The following is an 18160-nucleotide window of genomic DNA, read 5'->3' as shown; positions in this document are numbered from 1 at the left end:
ACCCCAAAAAGCTAAATGTCAATACAGTGCATGTGTGGAAATGACAGCTCCCAGCATTCCCTAGACCAGGCCCTTTATGGGAGGAGGATGCTCCAAATGCACTGCTTCCAAGCTGCAAGCTAGCTTCTCCTTGGATTTCTTTGAGTGTATCCCAATCGGTACATATTTCCTATTCGGACATTAGACTGGCACCATCTCTAATGGTATTCCGCAAAAAGGTGAAGACCTGGATGTTTGTGCAGGCGTTTGAGTAATTTAGTGCAATCTGGTAATGGAACATAGGAATGGAACAATGGACGACGAACCTGGACTACGCTTGGGTGATGAGAAGATTGGGTACGGTTGTTTTTTGTAATAATTGTGCATTGTAATTGCTTATTGGTAATTTATGGATAATGTGTTAAGTAAATTGTTATATGTTGTATGGAACCACTGCTGTTTCTACTGTTTTTACTGTTTGTGAACCGCTGTGAGTCGCCTTCGGGCTTGAGATACAGCGGTATATAAGCAAAGTAAATAAATAAATAAATAAACTCCAAGCAATCCTCCAGATAGATAAGATATATAGATTAGATAGAGATAGATAGTAGGTAGATAGATCAATCAGAAGGACTGCCGGGAGTTACAGTCCAAGAATAGTAGAGAAGGAAGAAAGGAGAGAAAGAAAAAGGGAGGGGAAGGAAGGAGAGGTAGAGAAGGATGGAAGGAGAGGAAAGAAAAAAGGGAGGGAGGGAGGGAGGGAGGGAGGGAGGGAGGGAGGGAGAGAGGGAGGGAGGAAGGAAGGAAGGAAGGAAGGAAGGAAGGAAGGAAGGAAGGAAGGAAGGAAGGAAGGAAGGAAGGAAGGAGAGAAAGGAGGGAAGGTTGTCCACAGCAATGCATGGTGGTTACAGCTAGTTCTTTTTTTTACAAAAAGGGAAAATCGTTCCACAGGCTAAATCTTCTAATTCTGTGATAAATGTTACTCAAAACATTCATTTTTTAAAGAAAATTTGTGCTCCCTGCCGTTTTTTCAAGCAGTTGGTTACAAACACCTATTTGCATCAAAGTCTCCTTTACAACCAGGCTTGGCGTTGTTTGAGATACCTTATTATTTAGGTAAATATTCTTCAAAGAATTCCATGATTTGAAACACTGATTCATTGTGACATCCTATTTGCTGACTGCAGATACAGAAAGGGAAAGGGAGGGCGAAACAGCCCCAAAAATGCAAAGACAGGTTTTTTTCTTCTTTTTGCTGTTGTCTTTATTATATGGGCTTCAAAAAGAAATATTCCAAAATAGCATCCATAGGGGGGGAAATCACATACATGCCATCAATAGACAGTTGTTGGATTGTTACACATTACAAGTACAAGCCTATAGGTCAAGGTAAAAGGGAAACATTTTGTCTCTTCAACAGGTTTATAAAACATGGTGTATAATATTCAAAGTTAACAACCAGAAACTACAAGAGCCAACCTAAATTCAGCCTAAACTCAAGGAAAGCTAAACAGGACGTAAGGAATGTAAACAGTGAACACCTTAACATTCTTACACTTTTCTGAACTTTTGTTTATCTCCGAGTGACTTTTGCAATCACCTCAAAAGTACACATTGAACCAAGTCTGACTTAATACAATGAGTTTGACACCATTTGTTCAACAGGCTTGAGGATCTTATACTCTAAAACAGTGGTTCTCAACCTGTGGGCCCCCAAATGTTTTGGCCTTCAACTCCCAGAAATCCTAACAGCTGGTAAACTGGCTGGGATTCCTGGGAGTTGTAGGCCAAAACACCTGGGGACCCACAGGTTGAGAACCACTGATCTACAAGCTTTGTTAAGAGGATGGTGGTGAACACGTGAAGTGGAAAGGACCACAGACCTGGAATCAACAGCATGCCCCGCATCCATCCAAAAGTGTTCATTCCCAAATATGATCCACTGAACAACCTCAGGGATTGTGTAATCACATCATTAGATGTAAGCCATAATAACGTATTTGTTATCATGGCCTAAATCCCAATGAGTCCATAACTTGGTTTAGTAAATCCAGTCTAGCTGGGACGAGCAACTACATCAGAGCCCGTACTTGCACATTGGGTATAGAGACACTGGACTTTCTCAATACCGTTGCCCCTTCACATTTGGAGGTTTAATTTATGCATATGTCAGGGATCAAATGTAGGATCTTCTGAATGCAAGGTAAGTGTTCCACCCAGTGATAGATTATAAGGAAGCACCAGTGAACAAATTGTCCTACTTTTGTCGAAGGCTTTCGTGGCTGGAATCACTAAGTTCTTGTGGGTTTTTTCGGGCTATATGGCCATGTTCTAGAGGCATTTCTCCTGACGTTTCGCCTGCATCTATGGCAAGCACCTCACCTCACCTCTGAGGATGCTTGCCACAGATGCAGGCGAAACGTCAGGAGAAATGCCTCTAGAACATGGCCATATAGCCCGAAAAAACCCACAAGAACTTGTCCTACTTTTCATTTACCAATATTTTCTTGGAATGTGTTGCTACAACATAGTTTCAGATGTATTCTGGTTCACACATTTAGCTCAAGTGAGGAGTAGTGAGATCCAAAATGGTTGACTGGCACTGAGCATGCTCAGAACTGCAGTATCCCAAACTGTGGGTTCCCCAGCTGTTGATGGAGTTCAACTCCCAGAATTCCAATTCATTCCCTATGCTAATAAGTGCTTCTTAGATCAGAAGTCCAACAAGAACTGGGGACCTAAGGTTGAGGAACCCTGATCTAGAATATGTCTCATAATGCTTAGCACGCCTTTAGTGGATCTGGCACAGAACAATCAACAAGAAAGGTTTTCCCAAGAGTAGAAAGTTTTAAAATCACAGTGAAATGTAATCGTATGTATAGGTTGGTTTGAGGCTTCTGGGTTTTTTTATGATAAGCTCAGACCCACCATCACCAGCTTGTACACCATTGAAAAGGTAATTAAGAACCCCACAAACCAAGCCACACCCCGGCAGGGTTGGGGAAGGGGGATAAGGTAGGAAATAGTGTGGAAGATCCTGGAACCAAAGAATACTCTGTAATGCAGCAAGGCAGTGGAGAGGGAAACGCCACTGAAGGAGTAGAAGAATCCAATGAAAAGGAATGGGACAATGTTCTCAAGGTCGTTGAGATGGACTCTGGGGAAATAAGAAAAGACGAATCAGACCATGGCTTTATTGACTGCTACATAAAACAAAATACTCATATTACTGCATCTCTGCATAAAGCATGCAAATACTACTTCAAGAACGTATCTCCTGTAACAAACCATCACGAAGCTTAAGATCGTCAGGAGAGGCCCTGCTCTCGATCCCACCACTTTCGCAAATGTGGTTGGTGGGGACGAGACACAAGGCCTTCTCGGCAGTGGCCCCCCGTCTGTGGAACTCTCTCCCTAAGGACATCAGGTTGGCCACCTCCCTCCTGTCCTTTAGAAGGCAACTGAAGACTTGGCTTTGGGACCAGGCATTATTAGTGGATAGCAGCAATTGGTAAGAAAACTTAGGATATCTGCGACATTGGAATTACCCTGATTTGGACTTGGTTTTATTGGCATGTTTAATTTATTGTTAATTAATTTGTATAAGGTGTTTTAATGATTTTTACTGTTTTAAATTGTAATTTTTGATTGTTTATATGCTGATGGCATTGTATGATTCTTGTGTGAGCCCGAGCTGAGTCTCCCTTTGGGGGGAGAAGGGCGGGGTAGAATCATAGAATCAAAGAGTTGGAAGAGACCTCATGGGCTATCCAGTCCAACCCCCTGCCAAGAAGCAGGAATATTGCATTCAAATCACTCCCTGAGAGATGGCCATCCAGCCTCTGTTTAAAAGCTTCCAAAGAAGGAGCTTCCACCACACTCCGGGGCAGAGAGTTCCACTGCTGAACGGCTCTCACAGTCAGGAAGTTCTTCCTCATGTTCAGATGGAATCTCCTCTCTTGTAGTTTGAAATGCATGAAATAAATAATAAATACTAAGACAGGAATGTGATCTGGATGGACCACCAGCGGATGTTAAACTGCAACTTCCTCTAGCCCCAGCCAGCACAGACAAAAGTGAGGAACACTGGGAGCTGCATTTAGCAGCATTCGGAGTGCTGAATAATTCTCAGATCCAAGTTTGGAATGGTGCAAACCCTTAATCTTTATCACTGATTCTAACCGTGGAGCCGCGGTGGGGCAGTGGGTTAAACCCTTGTGCCAACTGAACTGCTGACCTGAAGGTCAACTATTCAAATCCACGAGATGGGGTGAGCTCCTGTCTGTCAGCTCCAGCTTCCCATATGGGGACATGAGAAAGCCTCGCACAGGATGGTAACATGTCCAGGCGTCCCCTCGGTGACATCTCTGCAGGCAACCAATTCTCTCACACCAGAAGTGACTTGCAGTTTCTCAAGTCACTTCTGACACAATTAAAAAAAATTCTAACCATATTGATACCAAACCAAGAACTTGGAAATGTTCCTTTTTGGACTAGTGCTTCCATAATCCTTAGAAATATGGTCACAGACTGTGGTCCAAAAAAAAAAAAGCATTTTTCCAGGTTCTCTCAGCCTTTATCAATGCTGACTCTGTCACATCGCACCTCACAAAGATGTTTCATATGTTCTGGAATATTTCCATTTCAGCTCCCTTCCACCATAGGAGTAAGAAAGGAAAATAAGAGTACTCTCAAGGATACTTAAAATTATTATGCAAAGAAGGGAGAATGTAAAGAAAAGTGGGAAATACATAGAACATAAAATGGTCTATAAGTTGACTATATGGGCTCTAAAATACATTTCTAGTAGCTTTTGCTTGCACTTAAAACATGGTATGGTTTTTGTGGTTTGACCGTCTTTCCCATTTCATGGCACATACAACAGGATCTTGACTCATGGCTTCACCTAACTGCATGTTGTTACTGCTCATATCTGAAACGGTGGCAATGTGCACATGGACATGCTAACATGGAACCCATCTACGCTGTCATATAATGCAGTTTAACAGCACTGAACTACATTACATAACTCTACACTGCCATATAATACAGTTCAATGCAGTTAAAGACCTTGTAAAACTACAGCTCCCATGATTCCATAGCAGTCATGCAGTATCAAACTACATTATTTCTATAGTCATACAATGCCAAGGCCTAGATCTAACACTTCACAGATTGTGCAGTAAATCTGAACCAGTGGCATTAAAATATCCTACCCTGGTGAATGAGTGTTAAACCATCTAAAGTAAAGGTAAAGGTAAAGATAGTCCCCTGACATTAAATCCAGTCATGTCTGACTCTGGGGTGTGGTGCTCATCTCCATTTCTAAGCCGAAGAGCCAGCGTTGTCCGTAGACACCTCCAAGGTCATGTGGCCGGCATGAATGCACGGAGCGCTGTTATCTTCCCGCCGGAACGGTACCTATTGATCTACTCACATTTGGATGTTTTCGAACTGCTAGGTTGGCAGAAGCTAGGGCTGACAGCGGAAGCTCACGCCGCTCCCCGGAATCGAACCTGCGACCTTTCGATCAACAAGCTCAGCAGCTCAGTGCTTTAACCCACTGCGCCACCGGGGGCTCCCAGCATCTAAATTACCCTGGAAATGCTTTCAGTTACCTGCGCACACGCTCCACGTCTTGATCGGTCCTCAAGAACTTTTTTGCATTCTCCCCTTTACCAAATCCAGCCGCATCTTCAGGGTTAGCAAAGGCCTATTTGAGGCAAGAGCACACAGAACAAAAGACATGAAAAGGTATGATCTTTAGGCAGAAGTTAGGACCACCCATCACGCACCAAAAAAACAAACAAACAAATAACCTATCAACATTGCAGTCAGCCCTGCACATACAGGTTTGACTTTTACAGATTTGATTATTCACAGATTTGATTCATATGTCCTCTGACCAAATTTTGCATTTATTTTATATTATTTTCTAAGCAACTCAAAACACGGTAGCCAGTACACAAACAGAATCCTCAAACTGTCCCGGTTACCCACTTTCAGATGGACACACTCAAACCCAGATGATTGGAGAATGGGGCATCTGATCAGGGAGATGGACTCACGATAGACCAAAACAACCGGCCTCCCCGTCCCCCCAAGCCTGGCCTGCTGGTGCACCCCAAAGCCCAGCGGACAGAGCTGGGTGAGGTTGACCCCCCCCCTCCCCGGTTTGTCCAACCAGGTCTCGGTGATGCATGCAAGCTAGGTCCATTAGTTCATCCAAGATCAAGTCCTGGATGGCAACTGTTTTTATTTATTTATTTATTTACTCCTGGTTCTGTTTTGAATTAGTTTTTACATTCTGGGTCTTCTGCTAACAGATGGAGCATAGCTATCCCCAATTATACACACAACTCTTCATTTTGGAGTTTGCATGTTGTCAATCCAGATCTACAGCCAGCTCCTGTTTTACCATTTACAGACCTAGTGTTTAGCAGCAGGACCTTAAGCCTAGGGGATCTGTCATGTTGGCTTTCCAACCTATCTTGCAAAAATTCTGTTGAGCTTCTCTCCAGAATTGCATGTTCTAAACCAGCCTTTCTCAACCTTTTTACTCTGGAGGAATCCTTGAAATATTTTTCTGGTCCCTGGAAACCCTTGCATAATAATTATATCAACAACTAAAAAAAAATCTTCTCCTGGTTATCATCTTCTGAAGAACCCTGAGCAAGCTTTTTCTCACTTCTCACCTTTCTGGTTGTTCTGTAGAATCCCGTTAAGGGGCTCATCAGCATCATTTTTACAATGAGGAGGACTGCATACCAGACATACGCTACAGTCACATCAATATCCACTAATTCAGTAAGATCCAACATTTTGGCGGCTATCTGCTGGGGACCTGAAAGAAAAAGACAACAAGAATGTTGTAAAACACTTACATTGGCCTACAGAGCAAGCAAGGACACTCCTATGTACTGTGCGATTTTGTGTGTGTTTTAACTACAGTGGGGCTTCCACATTCACTGAGGTCAGAAGCATGGGACAACCCCACAAAACTAGGGGAAAAAAATCTCAAGAGCAAATTCTATGTTCCCTTGACCTGTATTAATGTCTGGACTCCCCACAACAGATGAGCAGCGAATTCCCTTAATTTTGGCCACAGAGACAAAGCCACCCTCTCCCTGCCCTTGCCTGAACTGCATTCCCGGATTGCTAGTTTTTAATCATCATTTATTTAATGACTTGCTTGGGTACCCAGCAGTGCCTGGGTTATTTGAAAAAAAAAAGCATTGTTTGTTTTGGGGTGTTAGGTAATATCATTTAGTTAATTAGTAACACTATTTTTTTTTTAGAAAAATGCCAGTTTTTTATTTGGTTTTTTATGAATGCTCCCATTAGAAAATGCATAAGAATGTGGTTTGTTTGTTTGTTTTTGTCGTGTCAGGAGCGACTTGAGAAACTGCAAGTTGCTTCTGGTATGAGAGAATTGGCCGTCTGCAAGGACGTTGCTCAGGGGACGCCCAGATGATTTGATGTTTTTATCATCCTTGTGGGAGGCTTCTCTCATGTCCCCGCATGAAGAGCTGGAGCTGATAGAGGGAGCTCATCCACCTCTCCCCAGATTCGAACCTGCGACCTGTCGGTCTTCAGTCCTGCCAGCACAGGGATTTAACCCACTCCGCCACCGGGGGCTCCAAGGATTTGGGTGAACTACAATTCCCAGAATTTTGGGTCAATCCTCCCCAAACAAGGCCTGTATGCACAGTTGGCCATGTTGGGGGTGTGTGCCAAGTTTGGTTCAGATCTGTCCTTGGCTGGATTCAGTGCTCTCTGGATAAGGGTAAACTACAACTCCAATATGCCAAGGACAATCCAGGTCCATTATTGAAGGGGGTCACAATGCTTTGCCCTGATGCAGGGTGAACTACAACTTAAATCTTGTTGAGTCAGTCCCCCAAACCCCTCCAGTCTGTTCCATTGCTGATTAATTCCTCTGCGTTTGCTGTGTGCCATAGGAAAGGGTAAAAATGGGTTAAGGGAGAGGCAATGGGCAGGGTTATGCAAATTTCACACAAGGAGCCCTGGAATGCCTGCATGTGGTGGAGGAAACATGCCAAATCTGGATGAAATTATCTCCAAATGAAAGCATTCCTTGGGTGGTGGGCAGTATGGTGTTTTGGGGAGGAAATTGGCAGTGTTTGGGTTACATGATCATTGCGGTCGCTGTAACCTGCAATGTCAGTGGAAGGAGTGCCTTTAGAGGATTCTCAGCACTTGAACTTGTTTATGGAGGCAGGAGGCTGTCTGTGTAAGTGGACCCATCCGCCACATACACATTTTTCAGTTTTATTATGTGTACAGTGTTCCCTCACTTATCGCGGGGTTTCCGTTCCAGGACCTCCCGCAATAAGTGAAAATCCGCAAAGTAGGGACACTAATATACATTTTAAAATATTTTTTATACATTGTTTTAATACCAGAAATGCCTTGCCCGACTTACTGGGCAAGGGCCATTGGGGCAGTGGGCGCCCTCCCACCGGTCATACTGCTTACAGGGGGCTTCCTCCCAGAAGCCCCGTCCAGCGGAAAGTTTCCCACCACTTGGCCAGTTGGCCAACCAACAAGCCAGGACCAGCTTCCCCATCTCGCCTCGGCAGCCTTTGCAGGGCTACCCTGGGTCTCCGCGGGGCTCCATGACAGCTAGGGCCGGCTTCCTTACCTTGCCCCGGAAGCCTTGCAGAAGCCCAAGGCAGCCCTGCAAAGGCGGCCAGGGCGAGGTGGGGAAGCTGGCCCTGGTCAATCCAGCGGCAGGACAAAGAAGAAGCTTGGGAAGAAGAAGCTCCCTGCAAGCAGCAGTTTGCTTTCCGCGGACTCGCTGTTTAGCGGATAGGGTTGAAAATTAATATATTTAATATATTTTCATACATTTTGTGATTTTAAAACCACAAAATGTATAAACATATATTAAAAATATTAATTCTCAGCCCTAACCACAAAACAGCGAGCTCACAGAAAGTGAACCGCAAAACAGCAAGGGAACAATGTATAGGTATGTGCCATCTTGGAAGAGGACTCATAGTATGCCTAAAACATTTTAATAGATAAAATTAATTATTCTACAACAGAGGTTCTCAACCTGGGGTCCCCAGATGTTTTTGGCCTTCAACTCCCAGAAACCCCAACAGCTGGTAAACTGGCTGGAATTTTTGGGAGTTGTAGGCCAAATACATCTGGGGACCCCAGGTTGAGAACCACTGTTCTGCAATCTGGTGATGAAGCTAACAAGAGTAACTAGTTTGCAAAAATGTATAGAAGCCTGCAAAGAGGTGTGACACAGGAAAGAGGGATTCCTTCCTTTATTTGGTTTTTATACTAGGAATAGATAGGTATTATGTTTTACTACGGCACCAGTCTTCTCTCTCACCAATATGGGATTCTTGTGGCGACTTAATGCTTAAACATGTGGCAGATATTGTATAAAAAGCTTAGGTTTCCCTGCTCTGTGTGTGCAATGTAGAACTTTGGAGTTAGATTAGTAAACGGAGCATAGGTGGAAAGGGTGCGGTTCTTCTGAGATCAAAACCTATCTGAGATTTCTGCAGAGATCAAACAGGTTGCACAACCATTTTCAGAGAACAAAAAAGGCTGAACTTTGAGACAACTAAACTAATCCCCAGGAAAGGTGGGGAAATCTCAGTTGTGTAACTATTTGCAGGAATGTTTCCAAGAGGGCACAGCTACCTGTGGAACACAAAGGTGCACGTTCAAAAGAGTGCAACAAAGAAGGAAAACAATAAAAGGAATTTGGGGATACCATTTCAAGTCTGTTAAGAACACTCTCACCTAGTTTCCTAAGTCACGCTATCTCCTGCTATACACTTGGCCCTCCATATCTGCAGGTTTTATCTTTGCAGATTTGCGTAATCACAGATCCCTAGATCATCCATATTCTGAACTCCACCAACGATGGAATCGAACCAAACTTGGCATACAGACCTCCCATGACCAATAGAAAATACTGGAAGGGTCTGGTGGACATTGACCTTGAATTTTGGAGTTGTAATTCACCTACATCCAGAGCGCACTGTGGACACAAACCGTGATGGATCTGGACCAAACGGCATGAATACTCAATATGCCCAAATATGAACACTGGTGGAGTTTGGGGGAAATAGACCTTGACATTTGGAAGTTGTAGTTGCTGGGATTTATAGTTCACCTACAATTAAAGAGCATTTTGAACCCTCCACATCTACAGGTTTGATCTTTGCAGATTTGCGTAATCACAGATCCCTAGATCATCCACATTCTGAACTCCACCAACAATGGAACTGAACCAAACTTGGCATACACAACTCCCATGACCAACAGAAAATACTGGAAGGGTCTGGTGGGCACTGACCTTGAGTTTTGGAGTTGTCGTTCACCTACATTCAGAGAGCACTGTGGATTCAAACAATGATGGATCTGGACCAAACTTGGCAAGAACACTAAATAGGCCCACATATGAACACTGGTGGAGTTTGGGGAAAATAGACCTTGACTTTTGGGAGTTGTAGTTGATAGGATTTATAGTTCACCTACAATTAAAAAGCATTCTGAACCCTCCACATCTGCAGGTTTGATCTTTGCAGATTTGCGTAATCACAGACCCCTAGATCATCCACATTCTGAACTCCACCAACGATGGAACTGAACCAAACTTGGCATACACAACTCCCATGACCAACAGAAAATACTGGAAGGGTCTGGTGGGCACTGACCTTGAGTTTTGGAGTTGTAGCTCACCTACATCCAGAGAGGTGACTGTGGACTCAAACAATGATGGATCTGGACCAAACTTGGCACAAATACTCAATATGCCCAAATATGGTGGAGTTTGGGGAAAACAGACCTTGAGATTTGGCAGTTGTAGTTGATAGGATTTATAGTTCACCTACAATTAAAGAGCATTCTGAACCTTCCACATCTGCAAGTTTTATCTTTGCAGATTTGCATAATCTCAGATCCCTAGATCATCCACATTCTGAACTCCACCAACGATGGAACTGAACCAAACTTGGCACACAGAACTCCCATGACCAACAGAAAATACTGGAAAGGTCTGGTGGGTATTGACCTTGAGTTTTGGAGTTGTCGTTCACCTTCATTCAAAGAGGCAACTGTGGACTCAAACAATGATGGATCTGGACCAAACTTGGCACATAGAATTCCCACGACCAGTAGAAAATACTGCAAGGGTCTGATGGGCATTGACCTTGAGTTTTGGAGCTGTAGTTCACCTACATCCAGAGAGCACCGTGGACTCAAACAATGATGGATCTGGACCAAACTTGGCACTAATATTCAATATGGCCAAATATGAACACTGGTGGAGTTTGGGGGAAATAGACCTTGACATTTGGGAGTTGTAGTTGCTGGGATTTATAGTTCACCTACAATCAAAGAGCATTCTTAACCCCACTGAGAAAATTAGGCCAAACTTCCAACACAAAACCCCCATGACCAACAAAAAATACTATGTTTTCTGATGGTCCATGGAGACCCCTCTGACACACCCCTCACGACCCCGCCCCCGGGGTCCCAACCCCTAGATCAAGAAACAATGTATTCGCGTAATAACAGATAGAATTTCGAATTCTGACTCCGCTACTTCTGGGCCATTTGGAGAAGGGCTGCCTATCTACATGGCTTGGCAGTGACTATTGTACCACCCACAAAGTCGGTGTTCTTATCTGCAAATGCACCACTTCATTTACTAAAGGTCACCACAAACAGCCTTGTGAACTAGGAAAACTTTTTATCTTGTCAGCTTCCTCTCCCAAACGCAAGGGAGTTCAGCTACAGAAGGAACTCGAGGCATGTGGGGAGGAGAGGCCAAAAAATTTACATTTAGTCAGACTTGATTGAAGTGTGCTTATAAAAATAAATGCAATTCACCCAATCCTTCTCACGTCAAAGGAGAAAGATGTCTTTCCCCCCACCCCTCTCCAGCAAATGCATGCTTTAAATAAAAAAGATTAACAGCATTTGCTGCTGAAATGTAATTGATTTAAAAGGGGGAATTAATGAATCTTCAGAACTTCGAAAGTCAATCATTTGCTACTTTGCAGAAACAAGTATTAATGTTAACGTTATTAATGGTAATCAACCCAACACAGACACCTCTGCTCGAGTCAAATAAATACACGACTATCTGGCCTACGAACATTTCAAGTGAAGAAAACTGGTCCGGGTTTACATTATCGGCACCAAAAGAAAAGGATAATAAAAGGTAGTTTGGAAAGGCAACCTCACTGCTCTCAGGCCAAAACATGCACATTTCTTTTCCTCTTAGAAGAGCAGAAAAACATTTAGCACTTTAGCAATTTAGGATTGGAGAAGCAATCACACACAATCACTGGAAAAATGAACAACTTGGTTTCCTAGAATCTCCCTCACAAGTATAGAAAGCTGAAGCTGAAAAGTACTTAAAGCAGCAAAGGTCAGATCTGAAAGGTTGGGTTTCTGGTTTCGACTGATTCCCACAACTGGAAAAACCTGCTTCCAGGCAGTACGTGTGAAAAAGATCTTGGGAGTCCACGTGGACAACAAGTTAAACACGAGCCAACAATGTCATGCGGCAGCAAAAAAAGCCAATGGGATTTAGGCCAGTAGTATAGTGTTTAGATCCAGGGAAGTCATGCTACCCCAGGGAAATCATGCTACAAGCATCCCAAGCTCTGAGGATCACCTGGGAAGGAATCCCACTGGAGCACTGCAGCGCACCCAAATACCTGGGAGTCACTCTGGACCGTGCTCTGACCTACAAGAAGCACTGCCTGAATATCAAGCAAAAAGTGGGCGCTAGAAACAACATCATACGAAAGCTGACTGGCACAACCTGGGGATCACAACCAGACACAGTGAAGACATCTGCCCTTGCGCTATGCTACTCTGCTGCTGAGTACGCAAGCCCAGTGTGGAACACATCTCACCACACTAAAACAGTAGATGTGGCTCTTAATGAGACATGCCGCATTATCTCGGGGTGTCTGCGCCCCACACCACTGGAGAAATTACACTGCTTAGCCGGTATTGCACCACCTGACATCCGCCGGGAAGTAGCAGCCAATAGTGAAAGGACCAAGGCAGTGACATCTCCAGCTCATCCCTTGTTTGGGTATCAGCCAGCACGTCAACAACTTAAATCAAGGCATAGTTTTCTTAGATCTACAGAGACACTCGCTGGAACACCTCAGCAAGCGAGAGTCCAAAAGTGGCAGGCCCAAACCCAGCACCTCAATCCGTGGGTGATACCAGATGAGAGACTCCCCCCTGGGCACACAGAAAACATGGCATACTGGGCGACTTGGAAGGCGCTGAACAGACTGCGCTCTGGCACCACGAGATGCAGAGCCAATCTTAAGAAATGGGGCTACAGGGTGGAATCCACGGCATGCGAGTGCGGAGAAGAGCACACCAATGACCACCTGCTGCAATGCACCCTGAGCCCTGCCACATGCACAATGGAGGACCTTCTTGCGGCAACACCAGAGGCACTCCAAGTGGCCAGATACTGGTCAAAGGATATTTAATCAACTAACAAGTTTGCAAAATCTGTGTTTTTTTTAATCTGTTTGTTTGTTTTGTTCTGTTAGAAATGTAATACAATGGTATGGTTGCTGATAACACAATAAATAAATAAATGCTACCCCTCTATTCTGCCTTGGTCGGACCACACCTGGAATCACACTGTGTCCAGTTCTGGGCACCACAATTGAACGGAGATGTTGACAAGCTGGAATGTGTCCATAGGGTGACTAAAATGACCAAGGGTCTGGAGAACAAACCCTATGAGGAGCGGCTTAAAGAACTATGCATGTTTAGCCTGCAGAAGAGAAGGCAGAGCGGAGACATGTTGAGGGCCATGTATAAATATGTGAGGGGAAGTCATAAGGAGGAGGGAGCAGGCTTGTTTTCTGCTGTCCTGAAGACAAGGACGCGGAACAATGGCTTCAAACTACACGGAAGGAGATTCCACCTGAACACGAGCAAAAACTTTAATGACAGGGGAACTATATTTCAAAGCAACCATATTTCAAAGCAACTGCAACTCCGAAATGTCAGGGTCTATTTTCCCCAAATATCTCCAGTATTTTCTGTTGGTCATGGGAGTCCTGTATGCCAAGTTTAGTTCAATTCAATTGTTGGTGAAGTTCAGAACGCTCTTTGACGGCAGAAGCTTTTCATTTCCAAATGCACACACTCTTTTACAAAAGTTTGCCCTCCTTTGGAGGTGGGATCCTTTGCTTTGGGTCAAAGTCTGGGTGCCAATTGTGCAGGCAGGCCTCTGAAGATGGAACAGAAAGGCTCAACAGGTGAATTGTTTTACTATTGGACAGTTTTAGATATCATTATTGCTTCCTTCCTTCTCTCAGTGTATTGTTGTGTGCCTTCAAGTGCTTCCCAACTTATGGCAACCTCAGGCCCCTTTCATACAGTTTTATAAGGTCCACATTAAACTGGATTATATGGCAGTGTGAACTCAGATACTGAGTTCAAATATATTGTAGATTGTATTGTTGAAAGCTTTCATGGCTGGAATCACTGGGCTGTTGTAGGTTTTTCGGGTTATTTGGCCATGTTCTAGAAGCATTCTCTCCTGACGTTATGCCTGCATCTATGGCAAGCATCCTCAGAGGTTGTGAGGTCTGTTGGAGCTAGGAAAACTGGGTTTATATATCTGTGGAATGTCCAGGGTGGGACAAAGAACTCTTGACTGTTGGAGCTAGGTGTGAATGTTTCAACTGGCCACCTTGATTAGCATTTGATGGCCTGGCAGTTGTTTGGTGTGGCTTGTTAGTGCCTGGGGGAATCCACCCAGAGGAGAAGTGTTCTTGCCATACATCAAGGTAACCACTTTTTTTTTTTTTTTTTTTGTCGTGTCAGGAGCAACCGCTCCTGTTGTGAGAGAATTGGTCGTCTGCAAGGACGTTGCCCAGGGGACGCCTGGATGATTTCTGATGTTTTATCATCCTTGTGGGAGGCTTCTCTCATGTCCCTGCATGAGGATCTGGAGCTAATAGAGGGAGCTCATCCGCCTTTCCCCGTATTCGAACCTGCGACCTGCTGGTCTTTAGTCCTGCTGGCACAGTGCTTTAACTCACTGTGCCACCGGGGGCTCCTAAGGTAACCACTGACCACATATAGTTTGTATGTTGTGTTTCCTCATCAGCTTTCCTATGTGGTCAAGGTAACCACTGACCACATAGGAAAGCTGATGAGGAAACACAACAAACTATCTACAGAGCCACTAAGATAATCCAACAAATGCTACATTCAGCAAAGGACAAGAGGGATCCTCTCACTTCTGCAGGAGTCTACCGTATACCATGCAGCTGTGGACAAGTCTACATAGGGACCACCAAATGCAGCATTGCCCAGACACGAATCAAGGAACATGAAAGGCACTGCAGACTACTTCAACCAGAGAAGTCAGCCAAAGCAGAGCACCTGATGAACCAACCTGGACACAGCATATTATTTGAGAACACAGAAATGCTGGGCCACTCTCACAACCACCATGTCAGACTACACAGAGAAGCCATTGAAATCCACAAGCATGTGGACAATTTCAACAGAAAGGAGGAAACCATGAAAATGAATAAAATCTGGCTACCAGTATTTAAAAAACTCTTAAAATTGCAACAATAAAACAACAGAAGGGAAACAATCAGGAACATCTACTCACCTCTCAACAAAAAATTCCCCCAGGCACTGCCAGGCCATCAAATGCTAATCAAGGTAATCAGTTGAAACATTCACACCTAGCTCCAGCATACAAGGGTTCTTTGTCCCACCCTGGTCTTTCCACAGATAGAACATGAAAATGAACAAAATCTGGCTACCAATATTAAAAAAATATATAACAGCAAAACAACAGTCAAACACAAGGACACTCCAGAGAGGAAACAATCAGGGACAGCTAATCACTTCTCAACAAAGGATTCCCCCAGGCACTAACAAGCCACACCAAACAACTGCCAGGCCATCAAATGCTAATCAAGATGGCCAGTTGAAACATTCACACCTAGCTCCAACCGACAAGAGTTCTTTGTCCCACCCTGGATTTTCCACAGATATATAAACCCATTTTCCTACTACCAACAGACCTCACAACCTCTGAGGATGCTTGCCATAGAGGCAGGTGAAACGTCAGGAGAGAATGCTTCTAGAACATGACCATATAGCCCGAAAAACCTACAACCCATATTGTAGATTATCTGCCTTGATATTTAAGGTTATATGACTGTGTGGACGGGCCCTCAGATGAACCTAACAGGGTTTTAAACACACACACACAAACTTCTTTTGCAAAAGGTTGTCCATGTTTTGTATGCCTTTGCTTTTGGGGAAAAGCCTAGGTGCAGTTTTGGCAGGTAGAAATGAGGAAGGGGGAAGGAAGCTTCCTGCAAAGGCAGACGAGGAAGGCAAGCAAACCCAACATGGTTTTATAACTCCATTGTTTTACCCTTATGCAATTTTTCCTCCCTCTTCCTCCTCTTTGTGCAGTCAGAGCACTTCCAATTTATTGCAACACTGAGGGCCCTTCCACACAGCCCTCTATCCCAGAATATCAAGGCAGAAAATCCCACAATATCTCCTTTGCATTGGCATATATGGCAGTGTGGACTGAGATAACACAACCTCGTTCAAAGCAGATATTGTGGGATATTCTGCCTTGATATTTTGGGATATAGGGTTGGGTAGAAGGATCCTAAGGCAAGGTTTCAAGGTGTGCCTTTTGCTGCTTCTGGAACATAGCCATGCAGCCTGGAAATCCTACCACAACCCAGTGATTCTGGCTAGGAAAGCCTTCTAGAGAATGAACCCACTTTAAATCCGGTTTCTGCGTCCTGCAGAATTCTGGAGTTTGTAGTTTAGTGCGGCTGTTAAAGGCGCCTCCCTAAACTATAAATCCCAGAACTCTGCAAGAGGCAGCAACCGGATTCAGGGTAGTTTTTGCCTTTGGGGTGGCTCTGCGTTGGAAACGACATGAAGGCACACAAAAAGCACATGCATACATATATAATTATAATTATTATTATTGATATATGATTGCAAGAAAGGCAAGGGCCTCTTTTGCACAGACACACACCCAACCCACCACCCTGCCCTTGCAAAAGCGCGCGCCTTGGCTCCTCTTGAACCAAACGCGAATGCAAACCAACCGTGGCACGCAAGCTCTGCTCTGCTCGGCTTTCCTCTCCCTTTGCGCGCAAATCAGGAGAAAAAGGGGGCTGCTTTTTCGCCTGGATCAGCCCTTGATGCTAATCTTGCTCCTGCCCCCGAGCTGGGCCCTCTGCTTCACCCACGCCCCTCGCCTCTCCCTGCAAAGTTTTCCCTCCCTCTTCTCTCTCCTGGCTTTGGAGATACTTTGGACCCACGCCCAGCTAGCTCTCTTGCAACAAGCATGCCCCAAGTCGCCTTTGCTCTACTTTCGCTTTTCACTCTCCTCCTCTCGCCCTTTTTGTATTCTGTCTCTCACCCCACGAAGAAAGAAAAAAGGGCCACTCATTGAGTACGCTAGCTGGGAGTTGCAGTGTTTACAAGGGCTTCAGCTTCCTCTGCCAAAGAGAGCTCCTGCCTCTCCAACTTAAAAGTTCCCAGGATTTTATTACATTGAGCCAGGGCAGCTAAGGAGCCCCTGATAGCACAGTGGGTTAAACTGCTGAGCTGCTAATTATTAATTTTTTATTTATCGTGTCAGGGGCAGACTAAACAGTTGCATTGCATTTTTTTAACAAACAAACAAAACACAGCTTGTTGTAGGTTTTTTCGAGCTATATGGCCATGGTCTAGAGGCATTCTCTCCTGACGTTTCACCTGCATCTATGGCAAGCATCCTCAGAGGTAGTGAGGTCTGTTGGAAGTAGGAAAAAGGGTTTATATATCTGTGGAATGACCAGGGTGGGACAAAGGACTCTTGTCTGCTGGAACTAAGTGTGAATGTTTCAACTGACCACCTTGATTAGCATACAATGGCCTGGCTGTGCCTGGAGCAATCTTTTGTTGAGATGTCCTTGTTTGTTTCCTCTCTGTTGTTGTAATTTTAGAGTTTTTTAATACTGGTAGCCAGATTTTGTTCATTTTCAGCAGACAAGAGTCTTTTGTCCCACAATGGTCATTCCACAGATATATAAACCCTTTTTCCTACTTCCAACAGACCTCGCTACCTCTGAGGATGCTTGCC

General features: G+C 44.3%; 1 protein-coding gene across 1 annotated transcript; it reads right to left on the bottom strand.

The window, feature by feature from the left end:
* Window positions 1–1217: 1217 nt before the first annotated feature.
* On the bottom strand, window positions 1218–17286 carry MGST1 (microsomal glutathione S-transferase 1). Its single transcript, XM_060776635.2, has 4 exons — window positions 17139–17286; window positions 6675–6823; window positions 5598–5692; window positions 1218–3136 (listed from the first exon to the last, which is right to left on the bottom strand). The coding sequence occupies exons 2-4, from the start codon at window positions 6798–6800 to the stop codon at window positions 2887–2889; spliced, it is 471 nt and encodes a 156-aa protein (XP_060632618.2). The 5' UTR covers window positions 6801–6823; window positions 17139–17286; the 3' UTR covers window positions 1218–2886.
* Between the last annotated feature and the right edge of the window lie 874 nt (window positions 17287–18160).

This window comes from Anolis sagrei, chromosome 5 (assembly GCF_037176765.1).
Source record: "Anolis sagrei isolate rAnoSag1 chromosome 5, rAnoSag1.mat, whole genome shotgun sequence".
NCBI lineage: Eukaryota > Metazoa > Chordata > Lepidosauria > Squamata > Dactyloidae > Anolis > Anolis sagrei.
This window is presented reverse-complemented; position numbering and strand designations above follow the sequence as displayed.

Bases quoted from the DNA above. Each gene is read 5' to 3' on its own strand.
- MGST1 (XM_060776635.2), bottom strand. From the start codon at position 6,800: ATGTTGGATCTTACTGAATTAGTGGATATTGATGTGACTGTAGCGTAT. The intron at 5,693-6,674 runs GTGAGAAGTGAG...TGCCTCAAATAG, and splicing joins TCTACAGAACAACCAGAAAG to GCCTTTGCTAACCCTGAAGA. The intron at 3,137-5,597 runs GTAACTGAAAGC...TTATTTCCCCAG, and splicing joins GACGTGGAGCGTGTGCGCAG to AGTCCATCTCAACGACCTTG.